The following is a 14,863-nucleotide window of genomic DNA, read 5'->3' as shown; positions in this document are numbered from 1 at the left end:
CATAAAATCAGGCCAGGTCCCAGCGCTGGCCAAGTAGAGCTGTACCTCCTCCACGCCTTCAGGTGGCAGTGCCGCCACCTACCGCTCTCCCGATAGGCTTCGCGCGGGCGCGCCTGTTTAAGTAGGCGGAAGAGCCGGTGCGCATGGTAGCCTAGCAGGCGGAAGTGGCTCGTATGCCCGTTGCCGCCATGCCGGGAGACCACCGTCGAATCCGCGGGCCGGAGGAGTCCCAGCCGCCGCAGTTGTACGCGGCCAACGAAGACGAGCCGCCCGCTGCCCGCGACCCGACGCGGCTACGGCCGGTGTACGCGCGCGCCGGGCTGCTGAGCCAGGCCAAGGGCTCGGCCTACCTGGAGGCGGGAGGCACCAAGGTGCTTTGCGCAGTGTCGGGCCCGCGCCAGGCCGAGGGCGGAGAGCGCGGCGGCGGCCCTGCGGGAGCGGGCGGCGAGGCCCCGGCCGCCCTCCGTGGCCGCCTGCTCTGTGACTTCCGCCGCGCGCCCTTCTCCGGTCCCCGGCGTCGCGCGCCCCAGGGCAGCGGCGAGGAGCGCGAGCTGGGTCTGGCGCTGCAGGAGGCCCTGGAGCCCGCGGTGCGCCTGGGGCGCTACCCTCGCGCCCAACTCGAGGTGTCCGCGCTGCTGCTGGAGGACGGCGGCTCTGCGCTGGCCGCGGCGCTCACGGCCGCGGCGCTCGCCCTAGCCGACGCGGGAGTGGAGATGTATGACTTGGTAGTGGGCTGCGGCCTGAGCCTCGCACCGGGACCCTCGCCCACTTGGCTGCTGGACCCTACGCGGCTCGAGGAGGAGCACTCTGCAGCCGGCCTCACGGTGGCGCTCATGCCGGTGCTCAACCAGGTGGCCGGCTTGCTGGGCAGCGGGGAAGGCGGCCAGACTGAGAGTTGGACGGACGCGGTGCGCCTGGGCCTGGAAGGCTGCCAGCGCCTCTACCCAGTGCTGCAGCAGTGCTTGGTGCGAGCTGCCCGCCGGAGGGCCGCCGTCGCCCCGTCCTGATTGGAAAAGCTTAACAACAAGGATGCGGGTGACTGCAGTTGTCCTTCTCTCCCAAACGGACCGGCTGCTGGTCGCCTGGTTTGGCTGAGCTGAAGAAACAGCAGTGGGAGGTAGCGTGCACTGAACCAAAGCGCTGGACAGCTGTGTTGGAACGCTTTAAAGGGCCTTAGCAGCCTTACTGTAAAGTTGGAAAGGACTTAAGCTGGATGACCTGGTAAATGAGCTGTGATCTTGTAAGGGATGGACCCTGTGCAGGCCAGCCGTTGGCTCCAGTGTATGTGGGATAAACTACTTTTGAGAAGATGGACAAGAGGACTTTGCCTTCTCACTACCCGAACTAAACATAAAAACCCCTTTTATACCTGAAAATACATTCTTGTGGTTTTTCTTGGTACTAGAGTTAGAAACAGTGCTGTTTTGAACTGGGTATGTGTTGAGTCTGTGTTGCCAATGGCTTGAGACAATACTACCTTAAATTTTCCTGTCTCTTAGCTCACTGTAAGTGAACCAGAATAACGTCCTTTAGAGGAGAAACTTCTTGCCCCAAGAGCAGTCTGAGATGAAGACCGAGGAGATGTCGGGACAGCCAGAGCTACACGAAGAAACCTTGTCCTGGAGAGTTAAATGGCCTCAGAAGTCTGGGTGCACACCTGTCCTCTCCTTTGGTTTGGTGAAGGACAAGACTGTATAGGAGTTGGGGTGACTGGAAAGGATTATGCTCTAGAAGGAAGCCCTGTCACTTCTTTGGCCAGTAGAGTAGCATAACTGGAGGTTTCCATGGCTTTGCAGAAGTAGTAGACCTTTAAACCCAGCACTGGGAGGAGGCAGAGGCAGGTGGATCACTGAGTTCTAGGGCAGCCAGAACTACATAGAAAAACGCTGTTGCAAAAAAAAAAAAAAAAAAGGAGTCCTAGGCTGGCTTTATTATCTAGTGTTCCTAGAAACGAGGCTCAGGGCAGGAATGGACTACGAAAAGGAAGAATTCCTAAATACTGTGGCATCATTTACAACCAGGCTATCCCTAAGGCAGAGCTGACTTGACTGACTAGGAGTGTAGGTCCTGATCTTCACGGACAGCTGAATTGAGGGAAGCTGTGTGAGACAGTTACAGGTATCCCAGGGATCTGCTCAGCCTCTTACAAGGATCTCATAAGAGCCCCTGACCAGGAGGAAGAAACACACTTTTTTTCCCCTTCTGACATTATTCTTTGTAGAGCAGGTCTGAAGTTAGTATTATGCTAGTGAAAGTCAAGACAAAAAAAAAAAAAAAAAAAAAAAACAACATAAAAATCCTCTGCTTATTTTGAAGGATAGCTTATGGCTTTGTAGTATACATGGTGGTGGCTTTAATCAAAAGGGGCTGGTTAGGTGGGCACACACATAACTTCAGTTCAGTGTCACTGTAGGGTCACAAATGTGTTTCACCACTGTGGCTGAAGAAAAGAGCTTCCACACCACCAGCTTTAGCCATGCATGGGGAAGGAAAAATAAGCAGTCTGTATTCAGTGAGGGCTAATAGTGCTCTTTGGGTTCAGGGTCCTCCTGCAAGACTGAGGTTGGTGAGATACTGCTGCTTATGGGACTCCCCTACCCTGCCCACCCCTGGACTCATGGAAAAGACCTCAAACGTGAAACTCACAACCACTGGGAGGTTTCTGGGTGGGTTGGCTGAACCACGCTTCTGTGTGCATTGCCCTAGTCCCAGAAAGGTCACTTCAGGTTGCTCGGGTGTGACCACTGGTCTTCCAAAAACACAGCAAGGAAACAAACCACCCAAGAACCAACAGAGCCTGGAAGGGTCCCCACCTCCTAGCTATCAGGGTCCGATGCTTGATTCTTCACCTGTAGGGTTAAAAGAGTCTGGCTTAGAGAGCAGGAGGCATAATAGGAAAGAAGGGCCATCTACCAAAATTGTCCATGCTAAGCATACCCATTACCACTGAGGCCTGGAAACCCAGAATCAGCAACCAAGAGCAAACATTCTTTCCCCGAAGCCCATTCTCTCCAGGCTATTGTGACTTAGGCCCTAGGCAGCAGAGAGGACTATCAGAGCCCATGCATCCTGGGTTAAGCAGGGGTTACGAGGGCATTCACTACCAACCCTGATCTTGAAGAGCAGACTTGGGAAGCAGTGTGGGGCAAGGGTAACAGGAAGATATGGCAGGCCAGAGAAAACTTAGGCCCTTTACTGCTACATAAATAGTCATTATCAGTTCAGATTTGGATTGTCCCAATCTAGGCAATTGGTATGCCACAGCTTCCCTGGGCAGCATGGTACAAGACCCAGAGGCAACCAGAAAAGTGGCAGAAATTCAACTTTTAACAAGCTTACCATGGGGCTTGGAATATGGAACATACCTATGGTATCCTACAAAGCTCAGATTTCCTGTGTCTCCTTTCCAGAAGATATTTCAACCCAGGACTGAACCAAGTGCCCAAATAAGCTGAGATAACCAACCAAACCCAGAGTCAAAGAAGGCTGGGGCGGGGCAGGGGTAGCCTGTCCCAGGCATTGCTCTTGGGTAGAGGTTGTAAGCCCCTGTCTGGACCCTGGTTCCTAGACAAGCCTAAGTGCCCTGTGTTTGCTCACAGAGAGGCCACTCACTGGTGGCCCCTTGTCTGTGTTTTTCACTGAGCAGCCTCTTGGTAGGCCTCGGGCCCCTGGACACCTGCTGGAGCTCAGTGTCTGTGCTGAAGAGCCCTGCTTCTAGGACATCTGTTCCCTTCACTATGTTTTGTTCCTGTTCTGAGAGTCAATAATCAGTTTGGAGGTCCCTGCTGACTTAACCGGGAGTCTAGCAGAAATCTAGAATTCCAGAGAACAAGAGGGAGACTGAGATAGCTGCTTTGACTCCAGACATCTGGAGGTACTAGGACAACCTAGATGTCACAGCCATGGGAACCGCCTGAAAGAGAAGCACAATACTGGGAAGGGAGGCCTACAGAGAGAGAGCGCCACAGGCTCTATCTGCGGGAACGGGAAAAACTGAGACCTTGAGAGTTGGGCTGGGCACCCTCTTGAATACCTGCATGCTGATGCCTCTGCCTCTGCTGCTCCATGCACTCCAGACTCTCCAACAGGCTGTCCACCTGGGCTTTGATCTGGCTCAGCTCCCTCCTGATGCAATCCAGCTCCCCAGTCTGGGCTGCTGAGAGAGGGGGCAGGGTTGATGCCCACATGAACACAAAGGCCACAGGGAATGAGAGCATACTGCCAGGACTTTCCCACCATCCTACTTCATATAAGGTCACCCAACTCCCTGGCACTAACAGTGGGATCTGTGCCCCTCACTCATTCCTTTTGTTTATTATTTTTTACTTGTTTATTTTTGGTTTTTCGAGACAGGCTTTCTCTGTGGTTTTAGAGGCTGTCCTGGAACTAGTTCTTGTAGACCAGGCTGGTCTCAAACTCACAGAGAATCAGCCTGCCTCTGCCTCCCAAGCGCTGGCATTAAAGGTCTGTGCCACCACCGCCCGACTCACTTTTTCTTGGCCCCAGGGGCAGATGGCTATTCCTGCAGGCCTTGTAAGGGCTGTAGGTGCTCTTGACCCTCGGACTTAGGCAGGTCCTGCGGCTCTTGGCAGGCACCAGGCTGATGAGTGGAGGGGTCCTCTTGCTTTCATCCACCCTAAAGATACAGGAGAGGAAGGAGCAGTCAAGCCAACTGGCCCCACCTCCCCCTTCCCCAGGACACAGCTGGCAAAACCCACCCATTAACTAGTAGGGTATGCCTTCTCTGTTCCACTCATAATTCAATTCACAGTTACCACCGCTGTGGCGGCAAATGAGGAAAAAAAGAAATTAGAGTCTGCTCTCCCTCAGCTCAACTTGGAAGAGTAAGTATGCAGTTCGGTTCTCCCTCCCCCTCCCTCCTTCTTCCCTCACCCCACCCCCCTTTCTTCCATCAGTTTTACATAGTCCTGCTTGGCCTCAAACTCTCTTTGTAGCTGAGGTGCTGACCTTGAACTCCTGATCATCCTATCCCTACCCGCCACTCTTCCTTTGAATGTCGTGATTCTTCGCCAGGAGACACCCTAGAGTCTTCCCCAAAGTCATTTTAGGAGACCACAGCAAACCAGCTTTTCCCTGATTGGACTCTGCTACTCCCATCCCCTACCCCTTACCCCCTACCCCAACTCTTCACCCCAACCCCTACCCCACCCCCAGGTGGCAGTAGGGAGACAATGACCTACAGCCCACTGCCCAGCCAAAGCCTGACCCTCCAAAGGCTCTTCTGCCTGAGCCAGGCACTGCTGATCTCCGGGATCTTAGTCCGGCAGAAGATGAAAGGGAAAAGTTAAGCCACAGCCCAAGGTCTCAGTGAGAGTATGGAAACTTTAGTCCTGGCATGGGAACTGCCAGAACGCAGGGGTCAGCAAACTCGGGGCCAACAGGAAAGGTTAAGGCTCCCGCCAAGTCACCTGTCCTTGGCGAGCTCCTAAAAGGTACCAGGCTCTAGGGTCAGTTTCACCCCGCTTCACACGAAGAGATCTGTGCAGAATAGTGGGTTCGGTACATGAAGGGCTGGGGAGAATACACGAAGCATTATCCTGTCAGGGATAAGGATGGTGAGCATGCTGAGTTGGGAATAGGGTCTAAAGTTAAGAAATTTTAGTCCTTCAGGTGCTGTCGCCTTCGCGCCCAGCTCAAACAAAGGCAGACTCCGAGATCCAAACGAAGGCTGCGGGTCTGCCCTTTCAGGGTTCCCAGAACTGTGATGAGATTTCCGGCCACCTCTGCTTCCTGGCTTCTGGAGGTCTGGGTGGGCGGTTTGAGGACATTCAGGACTGTTTCGGATTCCGGCCGGTAGGAGGAAGATAGAGTGAGCTGGCGCAGGTCATGGGGGAGAAGGCGTGCAGCCCTACCCAGCGATGTGGGACTGATTCAAAGAGAAGTGTTGTATGTCCAGGGCTCCAGATGATGAATTTCGAAAACATCTGTTCCACTCTCCAAACAGGGTAGAGACTAAACATCCTAACCAATAAGACACTTCATTGCAGCACAGCATTGGTGGTTCAGTGGTAGAATTCTCGCCTGCCACGCGGGAGGCCCGGGTTCGATTCCCGGCCAATGCACAGCTTGTTTTTCTTTGCTTCTTTATCCTTTATTTCCAATTTGCTTTTAAGTAGTGAGAAATGAGTGTGTGAAGAGAGAATACTCTGTCCAAATATGAGACGGCAGGGCGTTCACTCCTGCAACCTCGCCTGTTGCAAGCAAGCAGGAACCTCATGGTTAAGTTAGTTCCTTCACATACTGCGTAGTGACCCAGGCCCTTGACTATTTTTCTTCCAAGAGGAGCAATCTGGTTGCACTGGGACTAATTGCTTCAATTTGTCTAAAAGCTTGAGACTTCACACACAGGAGTGGGGAGGTGGGGAGAGAAGGCGAGTGAAAGGGAGAGAGGAGGGAGGGTTCTATAGGCAAAAAACAATCTCCCAGGGCTCCACTTTGGAGCAAGAAGGAATATATATGGACCACTCCTTTCCTCACATCCTACGCATGGACCACATCCATGAGAGGCCATCCAAGCACATGCTAGGAATCTGTTCTTCCTCTGAGGGCAATCCAAACCAAGAGAGTCAAACTATGCTATTCCCAACAATTGGGGAAAAAACTTGGTTGACCTCTTAGAAGTGCCCCAGACCCAGTGGAAGCCACTTCTGCTTGCTTCTGCCCACTTCTTGAATGCCCTGAAGCCCTTCGGAACAGAGCCTGAGTCCCCGCTGGACAGGCTCACCACACTACCTCTAAGGACCTCCATATACAAATACCTTTCCCTCAAAGTGCTCCAATAGAGGTTAACAGGATTGGATTCAAGCTGCGCAGGCCAGAAGTCGGAGTGAAAAATATGGAATTTAACAACAAGAGTGTCAAGAACTGAACTGTACTGTACAGGCCCTCACTAGCTTCAAAATGGCCTTGTTTAAAAAGCAACAAGCGTGACTTGGCGGCTTCTGAGCCTTTAAACAGAGAAGCCTAGTGTCCCAGGAACCCAACTCAAGGTGTCAGCCTTGGTGGCAAGCACCCTTACTCACTGAACCATACCACCAGCTCTGTTCTTTTTATCTTTTGTTTTGTTTTGTTCCAGGCAGAATCTCACTATGTAGCTCTGGCTGTCCTGGAACTCACTATGTAGCCAAAGCTGGCTTCAAACTCACAGAGATCCTTTACCTCCCAAGTGATGAGACTACAGACAGTTACCATTATGCCCAGCCTGTTCTTATTATTTTAATATCTGATATGTCCTCCATCCAAAGATTATATAGTAAGTGAATTTTTAGTCTAGGGAGATAATCCTTGCTCTACTCATTACCTCCAGGAAGGGTGCACCCAAACATTTAATCCCAGCAGTTGGGAGACAGAGGCAGGGAGATCTCTGTGAGTTTGAGGCCAGCCTGGGCTACACAGTGAATTCCAGCCAGAACTAAACAGGGAGACCTTGCCTAAAACTTAAATAAATAAGCGGAAGGGAGAGAGATGGGATGGGGGCATTAGGGGAAGTTGAAGAGAGTCAGTGGTGGTGCACTCCTTTAATTTCAGCTCCTAGGAGGCAGAGGCAGGTGGATATCTGTGAGTTTGGGGCTAGCCTGATCTAAAGAGTGAGTTCCACAACAGCCAGAGCTACACAGAGAAACCCTGATTCGAAAAAAAATAAATAAATAAAATAAAAATACAGATAAACACATAAAAAACAACTGGATGGGCAAAGTGACCCAGTGGTGAAAGGTGCATGTCACCAACACTGACAGCCTGAGTTTGATCGCCAGACCCACACAGTAGAGGAAGGGAACCAACTCTTGCAAGTTGAAGGTGTCCTCTGACTTCCACACAGGACCCATGAAACATATACATTTGTGTGCCTGGACACACGCACGTGCACACATATTTATATACATGCATGAACAACATACATGCAAATTAATGACTAATTTTTAAATTGTAAGCAACAACTAAAAATACATTTTCCTAAAAAATGTTTTAGGCATACCAAGCTAAGGACAAGTTGTCATCCAGAAATGTCCCCAGACATCTATATTTAGGAAAAAGATTTCTGATTCCCCACAGGAGAGGTCCTCCTTGGAGGACTCCCTGACTCTAGGCTGGAGGGTGCCACATTGCATAGGCTTGATAAGATGGAATGCTCTGAATCAGTTCCCTCAGTAACAGACAGAACCTGAGGCTCAAGAATAAGTCACAAAATCAAGCAGCCTGAGTTGCTGGGCAGGCAGCACACTTAGGAAACCTTCTAGATTTCATTTTCTATCTCAAACAAATGGACAATCAGTCTCCCTTGCTGATAAGATGTACTCACCGGAAGAGGGTCGTGTCCTGTGGCCTCTTCTGGCCTAAACGGGCAGAGCCCAGTCTGGGCTCTCCAGCAATGTTCAATCTGAGGATGAGATAAAAGTGGAACAGAGGCCAGGGGATGAAATGGGGGGGGGCTGTAGGAGGATGGGTCATGTACACACAACAATGGGCAGCCTGGCTTTGGAAAAACCCAAGCAACCCCTATCTAGGGTTATGCTCAAGCTCCACAGAGTCATTCTGAAAATCCCCTAAGGGTTCCCTTTGCATCTTTCAAAACAAAAATTTCCTAGGGCTGGAAAGGTTGCACTATTTCCTTCAGAACCAAACCCACCTCATTGCCCAGGCCCTGGAGTTTAGGGTGGTACCATCAAAAGACAGGAGGAAGAATGCTCGTGGTCCTTGTGTCCTCTGAAGAGACACCCAGCACTGGGCCCGGTTAATTTTTGAGTGTCCTCCCACTATCAGCCCATGATGGATCGAGCCTCTACCAGCCACCCTTGCACTTGCCTGCCCCTGCCAGGCCCACGCCCAGCACCTGCTTCCGTGCTAAGCCTCAAAGAGCTAGGCTTGCTGGAGCCAGAAGCAAAAGGGACTTCTGCAAACGTATTTTTATTATTGGGGATGAGGCACATGCAACAGAGTACATATGGAGGTGGGACAGCTTGCTGGAGTCACAAGGACAAAACTCAGCTTGTGAAGCTTGCCCAGCAAGAACGTTTACCCACAGAGCCATCTTGCTGGCTAGAAAAGGGAACTTTTCTTCTTTAAATCTTAAATTCACAGGATTTTTGCCTTCAGTCCAATAGCCTCCCAGATTTCAGACACAGGATTTTGGGTTTGTTGTTGTTGTTGAGCCTGTGCACTCTGATGGCAGGACAAGGAGAATGAAGAGTTTAAGGTCAACCTGGACTACAAATCTGTTTAATACACTTTAACAATATTTCATAAACGCTACTGGCTTTTCCAATCACCGAAGAGTTGGGGCTCCTTCTACCCATATGTAATCAAACCCCATAGTTCAATTTATAGAGAACGCTGATGGTGGATGCCTCCACTTCTGGGTCCCTCCCCTTTCTGCTCTACCTAGTAGACCAGGCTAACCTCTATCTAGTTCATGACCCTCTTCACCTTAGTCAGCCACCAGAAATCCACAGGCATTGACCACCATACCAAGGAAAACATTTTAAATCCAAAACAACCTCTTGACTCACATTGTGTATGTGTGTGTCTATGGTGTGTGTGTGTGAGAGACAGACAGACACAACACAGATAGAGACAAAGACAGAGACACACACAGAGATAGAGAGGCAGAGACACAGACAGACAAACACACACACACACATAGAGAGACAGAGAGAGACAGAGAGGATGCACCCAGAAGCCAAAAGGGGATGTCTGATATCCTACTCTGTGTCACTCTACCTTGTGCCTTTAAGACAGTGTTTCTCCGCCAGGTGGTGGTGGTGCACACCTTTAATTGGGAAGCAAAGGCAGGCAGATCTCTGTGAATTCTAGTCCAGCCTGGTCTACAAAGTGAGTTCCAGGATATCCAGGGCCTCCAAAATAAAAAAATCCAAACAAAACAAAACAAAAGCATTTCTCACTGAACCTGGAGCTAGGCTGGCAGCTAGCAAGCTCCAGCATTTTTTCTGTTCCCAACCCAAATGTTGAGGCTATAAGCCCTGGTGATGACTGTTTATTTAGTATTTATTTATAGTAATTTTAAAATTTTATGTCATGTGCATTGGTGTAATGGTTTCAGATTCCCTGGAACTAGAGTTACAGACAATTGTGCATTGCCATGTGGGTGCTGGTAATTTCCTCTGGATTTGCAGCCAGTTCTCTTTACCTCTGAGCCATCTCCCTAACCACTGTTTATTTATGTATTTTTATTTCTCTCTCTTTTCCATGTGGATTCTGGGATCCATACTTAAACACACATGGATATCTCCTCAATGGAGGAAATAAAATACCTGCATTTCACCCAGAAAGCTGGGAGTGGTTATTATTAATGACCTGGTAACCTTTTGCTATCTATAGAGCCAGACCTCACCAAAATCCCCGAGAATGATTATCCAGACTCTCCCTCCCCAGACCTTTATCTTTATCTCTCAGTCAATAGAACCCACCATTAGGAGAGATGTTCCATGTACTTTATAGTCTGCTGACCTCTATACTATCTCGGTCAGAGATCATGCCAGATCCTAGGCCATGGTTCTCAACCGGTGGGTCTTGATCCCTTTGCATTTGGGACCTTTTCACAGGGGTTGAATGTCAGATATTTTCATTACAATTTATAACAGTAGCAATGGAATAATTTTCATGGTTGGAGGTCACCACAACACGAGGAACTACATAAAAGGGCCACAGCATTAGGAAGGTGGAGAACCACTGTCCTAGGCCTTTACTTAGTAAAGGTGTTTGTATGCAGTCGCACCTTAACCTTTATTGTGCACCTGGAACTGGAATGACTGTTGCCTATTAAGTTTTTCCAAATTCTATTGTGTTTAATATGTGTACAACAAACTGCCTGGCATTAGACTCTAGAAATTTGACCAGCCTGATTACTAAATCAGTCTAAACAGAGTTTTCATTTTCACCTTTTTTTTCTTCTTTCCTTCCTTCCTCCCTCCCTCCCTTCCTTCCTTTCTTTTTCAAGACAAAGTTTCTCTGTGTAGCCTGGGCTGTCCTGGAACTCTCCCTGTAGATCAGGCTGTCCTTGAACTCACCAAGATTCGCCAACCTCTGCCTCCCTAGTGCTGAGATTAAAGGTGTGCACCACCACTGCCTGGCTCATTCTCATCTCTTTGTGGTTTGTTTTCCTGTCTGCCATGATGTTTGCAGGGATCCCTGATGTACAGGAATCACTCTGACCCACTGAGCCATCTTTCTACCACCACCCCCCAGTACACATTTATAAAAGAAGGGTTATGAGATGTCATAGCATTGCCAATTAAACATACCAGGTAAGTGTCAGCTGGAGGAGTTTTAGAGGAGAAAATACAAAGGAGCTCTGAGTCCTGCAGCCTGCTCCTGGTGGATATGCCAGGATCAAGGAAGCAGAGAAGTTCCTGATTGAGAAAGAGCCCATAGTTACTGTTTTGATTATTCTGTCTCCTGGCACTGCTGACATGAACACCTCTCTGCCTAGAAATAGTGGGAAGATGGTTCCCTTGGACTAGTGGGGCTGGCTGAGCTTAACGGACTAAGTAGGAACTACAGTGAAGAATTGGGACAAACCTGAGAAGAGGGTGCTGAGGACCATGGATTCCCTCATCATCTGGACAGATGGGATATGGATGGTGTGTGCGGTCTCAGATCTGCCACAGAGTCTCTAGTGACCTGGAAGGCAGTGTCCCAGGGGGACTGAGTCTCTACAGCAGTACTGAAATCCTCTGTCCCATCTTTGTGGTGTCTGTTGTAGCCACTGTGCCTAGCAGAGGCAACGGGTCTTCATGAAGCCACTTCTGCCATGTAATGTGCTCCAGATCTCTCACTCTTCCACAGCCCTGCTGGCTAATCAATGTCTTCCACAAACTCATTTCTGCTTAGAGTTTTCAGAATTAGTTTCTGTAGCTTACAGCCAAGATTCATATAAAGAGAGAAAGGGCAGGCTTATGGAGCCAGGGGTAACCATCCTCCAGATGGGGCAGTTGTTGATGAACCATAATTCCCAAGCCTCCTTGACCACCAAAGCCGGACTTGCCCCAAGCTATGAGACAATAAGGGGAGTATGAGCTGACTGAGCTGATGGAACCCACAACTCAGCTGTAGCGAAAACTACCGTGATCAACATGCCCAGACCACGTGGTCTGGTCCCTGCTCAATGCACTCCTCTTGAGTTTCTGTTGCCTGGGTTTCATTGCCTGTGCCTACTCTGTGAAGTCCGGGGACAGGAAGATGATAGGCAATGTGATTGAAGCCCAGACCTACATCTCCATTGCCAAAGACCTGAACATCAGCTGCCTGATCTTCAGCATTCTAACAGTCATTATCTGCACCATTGTTGTCTCCTCTGTGGCAGTCTTCCAAGCCTTTTCACAAAGAATGCCACATTCTGGAGTCTAGTACTGTCCTGTGCTCCACAGTCCATAGCCGCCTACCCCAGGCTTAAGCCTTAACCCTCTCTTTTCCCTACACATATGCAAATGTTACCTTCATACATCTGTCCACAGTTGATTCAATAAAGTGCAAATGGAGATAGACAGACAGGCAGACAGACAGACAGACAGACAGACAGACAGACAGACAGACAGACAGGACCAAGAATATGTGGTAGAAAACAGTGGGCAGGGCCTGGAGAGATGGCTCAGCAGTTAAGAGTACTTGACTGCTCTTCCAGATGTCCTGAGTTCAATTCCAGCGACCATGTGATGGCTCACAACCATCTATAGTGGAATCAGATTTCTTTTGTCATGCATGAAGACAGGTCACTCTTATACTAAAAAATCCTGAATAAATAAATCTTTAAAAAAAGAAATTGGTGGGCAATCTAAGGCTAGTAAGTAGCTAGAGGATAGTGAAAATCCAACTAGTATTAAAGGAAAGGACTCTAGCCTTGATAAGACAGTTAATCCTGTGGCCCCTTAGAACAAAGAACCCAACAAATGTTAAGCTTTGCAAGACCTAGTGGCTCCTGCCATAAAAGTGTACAAAGACCATACTGGAGTCAAGTCAGGGTGGTTGTGCTAATGGCTATATATAGTAAAGTGATGCCCACTGGAGGCTTCCACCTGTAGGTGCCCTAGGCTAGTAAAGCTCAGGTTATCTATGCATGGTCTCCAGGAGACAAGGAACACTACTGAAGCACACTCCAAGACAGTCTCTTCAGGTGCAAAGCAAAAATATTAGTAAGTGGGTCGGGAACATAGGTCAGTGGTTATATATAGCACTTGCCTATTATGAGTGAGAACCTGGGTTTGAGCTCCAGTACTGAAAAAAAATTAATACATTTACACAAATCTTCATATTTACTCTTTAAGGTTTTTTCCCTTTGGTTTGTTTGTGTTTGTTGTTGTTTGTTTTAGAGAAAGGGTTTCTTTGTGTACTTGTGGCTGTCCTGGAAATCATTCTGTAGATCAGTCTGGCCTCAAACTCAGCAATCCTCCTGCCTCTGCCTCCTCAGTGCTGGGATTAAAGGCATGCACCACTATGGTCCAGAGCCAGACTATAACTTAAGGGGTTGTCTGTTTGCTTCTGGGGAAAACAAGTCTTTCTCCTGAGCAGCTTGGATGGTTTGTTCTACATTCTTTTTCTGCCCTTGGGCATGAACCTGTTACTCTGAGTTTGGGCCACACCTAGCTGTTGTTATTTTCCTCTTTTCCCTGGAGAAGCAAAACACAGCATCCTTTACTATGCAGTTCAGCCTGGCCCAGGAGGCAAAACCTTCTTGCCTTAGATTCCCAGACACTGAGATTACAGATATATAACACTAAACCTAGGTTACAAGCAGAACTTTTTGAAAGAACCAGATCCAGTTCCTATTGCTTATCAGTTCCCCAGTGCAAAAAGGAAGTACTGTGGCTATTTATATTTATATAATGTATGTGTGCACATGGCAGGCACAGGGCAATGTGCAGGAACCAGTTCTCTCCTTCCACCATGCTAATCCCAGGTGCTGAACTCTGGTCACCAGACATGAAAGCAAGTGTCTTCATCTGCTGAGTTATCTTGCTTCCCTGGCTTATTTTATTTATTCATTTATTTTTAAGGCAGAGTTTTACATCATAACCCTTGTTGTTCTTTAATTCACTATATAGTCCAGATAACTGAATTCCTCCAGCCTTAGCCTTCTGAGTGCTGAAATTACAGGAATGAGATGCCACACCTGGCAGCATATGAAATTTTATATTCTGGGGAAACAGACACTCTGGTCTAGAAGAGCTTGACACATCATGGAAAAATAAAAGTCCCCAGATGAAATTCCATGGTAAGCCAAGCCCTGTAAAATTTCCAGAATTTACTATGAAAATCCACTATGAAGCACAAAATCTTTCTGACTTATTAGCAAATATATGCTTATTGAAAACCTGTATTTTTCCCTAGGCTTGGTGGTTATACAGGATGAGACCCTAGCAGTGTCTACGCCTTCCCTGGGCATCTGCGACCTCTCGAAACCCAGTCTACTGAGCACAGGGCTTGGAGTGGGAGGTTCTGGGGTCTGAGGTTCCCCTTCCTCTAGTCCCTGTGGGCACGCTACGGTTTCCAATACGCCTGCCCACGGAGGACCCACCCTGCAACACGCAACTTCCCACGGAGCTAGGAGCAGTGGGAGGGACTGAATTACCAGGAGGTGGGCGGCCCTATCTCACACGGGGGAGGTGGGGCAAGGCTGTGGGCGGGGCCTCGTGCCCAGGAGGTGCGAGCGTCCTGGGGGGCGTCCTCCCTGTCCGGCTGTAGTGTTGGTACATGAATCCTGAACAGCTTAAGTTGCTTCACATCTTTGTCGCTCCAATAGGACTCTAACTACAGGCCTGGGGCCCAACGCAAGAAGGTAGAGCCCTTCTGCCTCCACGTAGGCAACGGAATCACTGGGCAATGCTTCAGG

General features: G+C 49.1%; 1 protein-coding gene and 1 non-coding gene across 2 annotated transcripts; both read left to right on the top strand.

Annotated features, from left to right (window-relative positions):
• The first annotated feature begins 75 nt into the window (after nt 1-75).
• Exosc6 (exosome component 6) lies at nt 76-1,434 on the top strand. The gene has a single exon (XM_051201770.1). It carries the CDS (start codon nt 174-176, stop codon nt 1,005-1,007), a length of 834 nt encoding a protein of 277 aa, XP_051057727.1. The 5' UTR covers nt 76-173; the 3' UTR covers nt 1,008-1,434.
• Nucleotides 1,435-6,012: 4,578 nt separating this feature from the next.
• Trnag-gcc (transfer RNA glycine (anticodon GCC)) lies at nt 6,013-6,083 on the top strand. Its single transcript has one exon. It is a non-coding gene; the product is annotated as a tRNA-Gly (tRNA).
• Nucleotides 6,084-14,863: the final 8,780 nt, after the last annotated feature.

The sequence above is a fragment of the Phodopus roborovskii genome, unplaced genomic scaffold (assembly GCF_943737965.1).
Source record: "Phodopus roborovskii unplaced genomic scaffold, PHOROB, whole genome shotgun sequence".
Lineage (NCBI taxonomy): Eukaryota > Metazoa > Chordata > Mammalia > Rodentia > Cricetidae > Phodopus > Phodopus roborovskii.
Note: the sequence above shows the minus strand (reverse complement) of the source record. Positions and strands in the feature narration are given on the sequence as shown.

What these genes read in the sequence shown, in the direction of transcription:
- Exosc6 (XM_051201770.1), top strand. Translation starts at nt 174, where the DNA reads ATGCCCGTTGCCGCCATGCCGGGAGACCACCGTCGAATCCGCGGGCCG.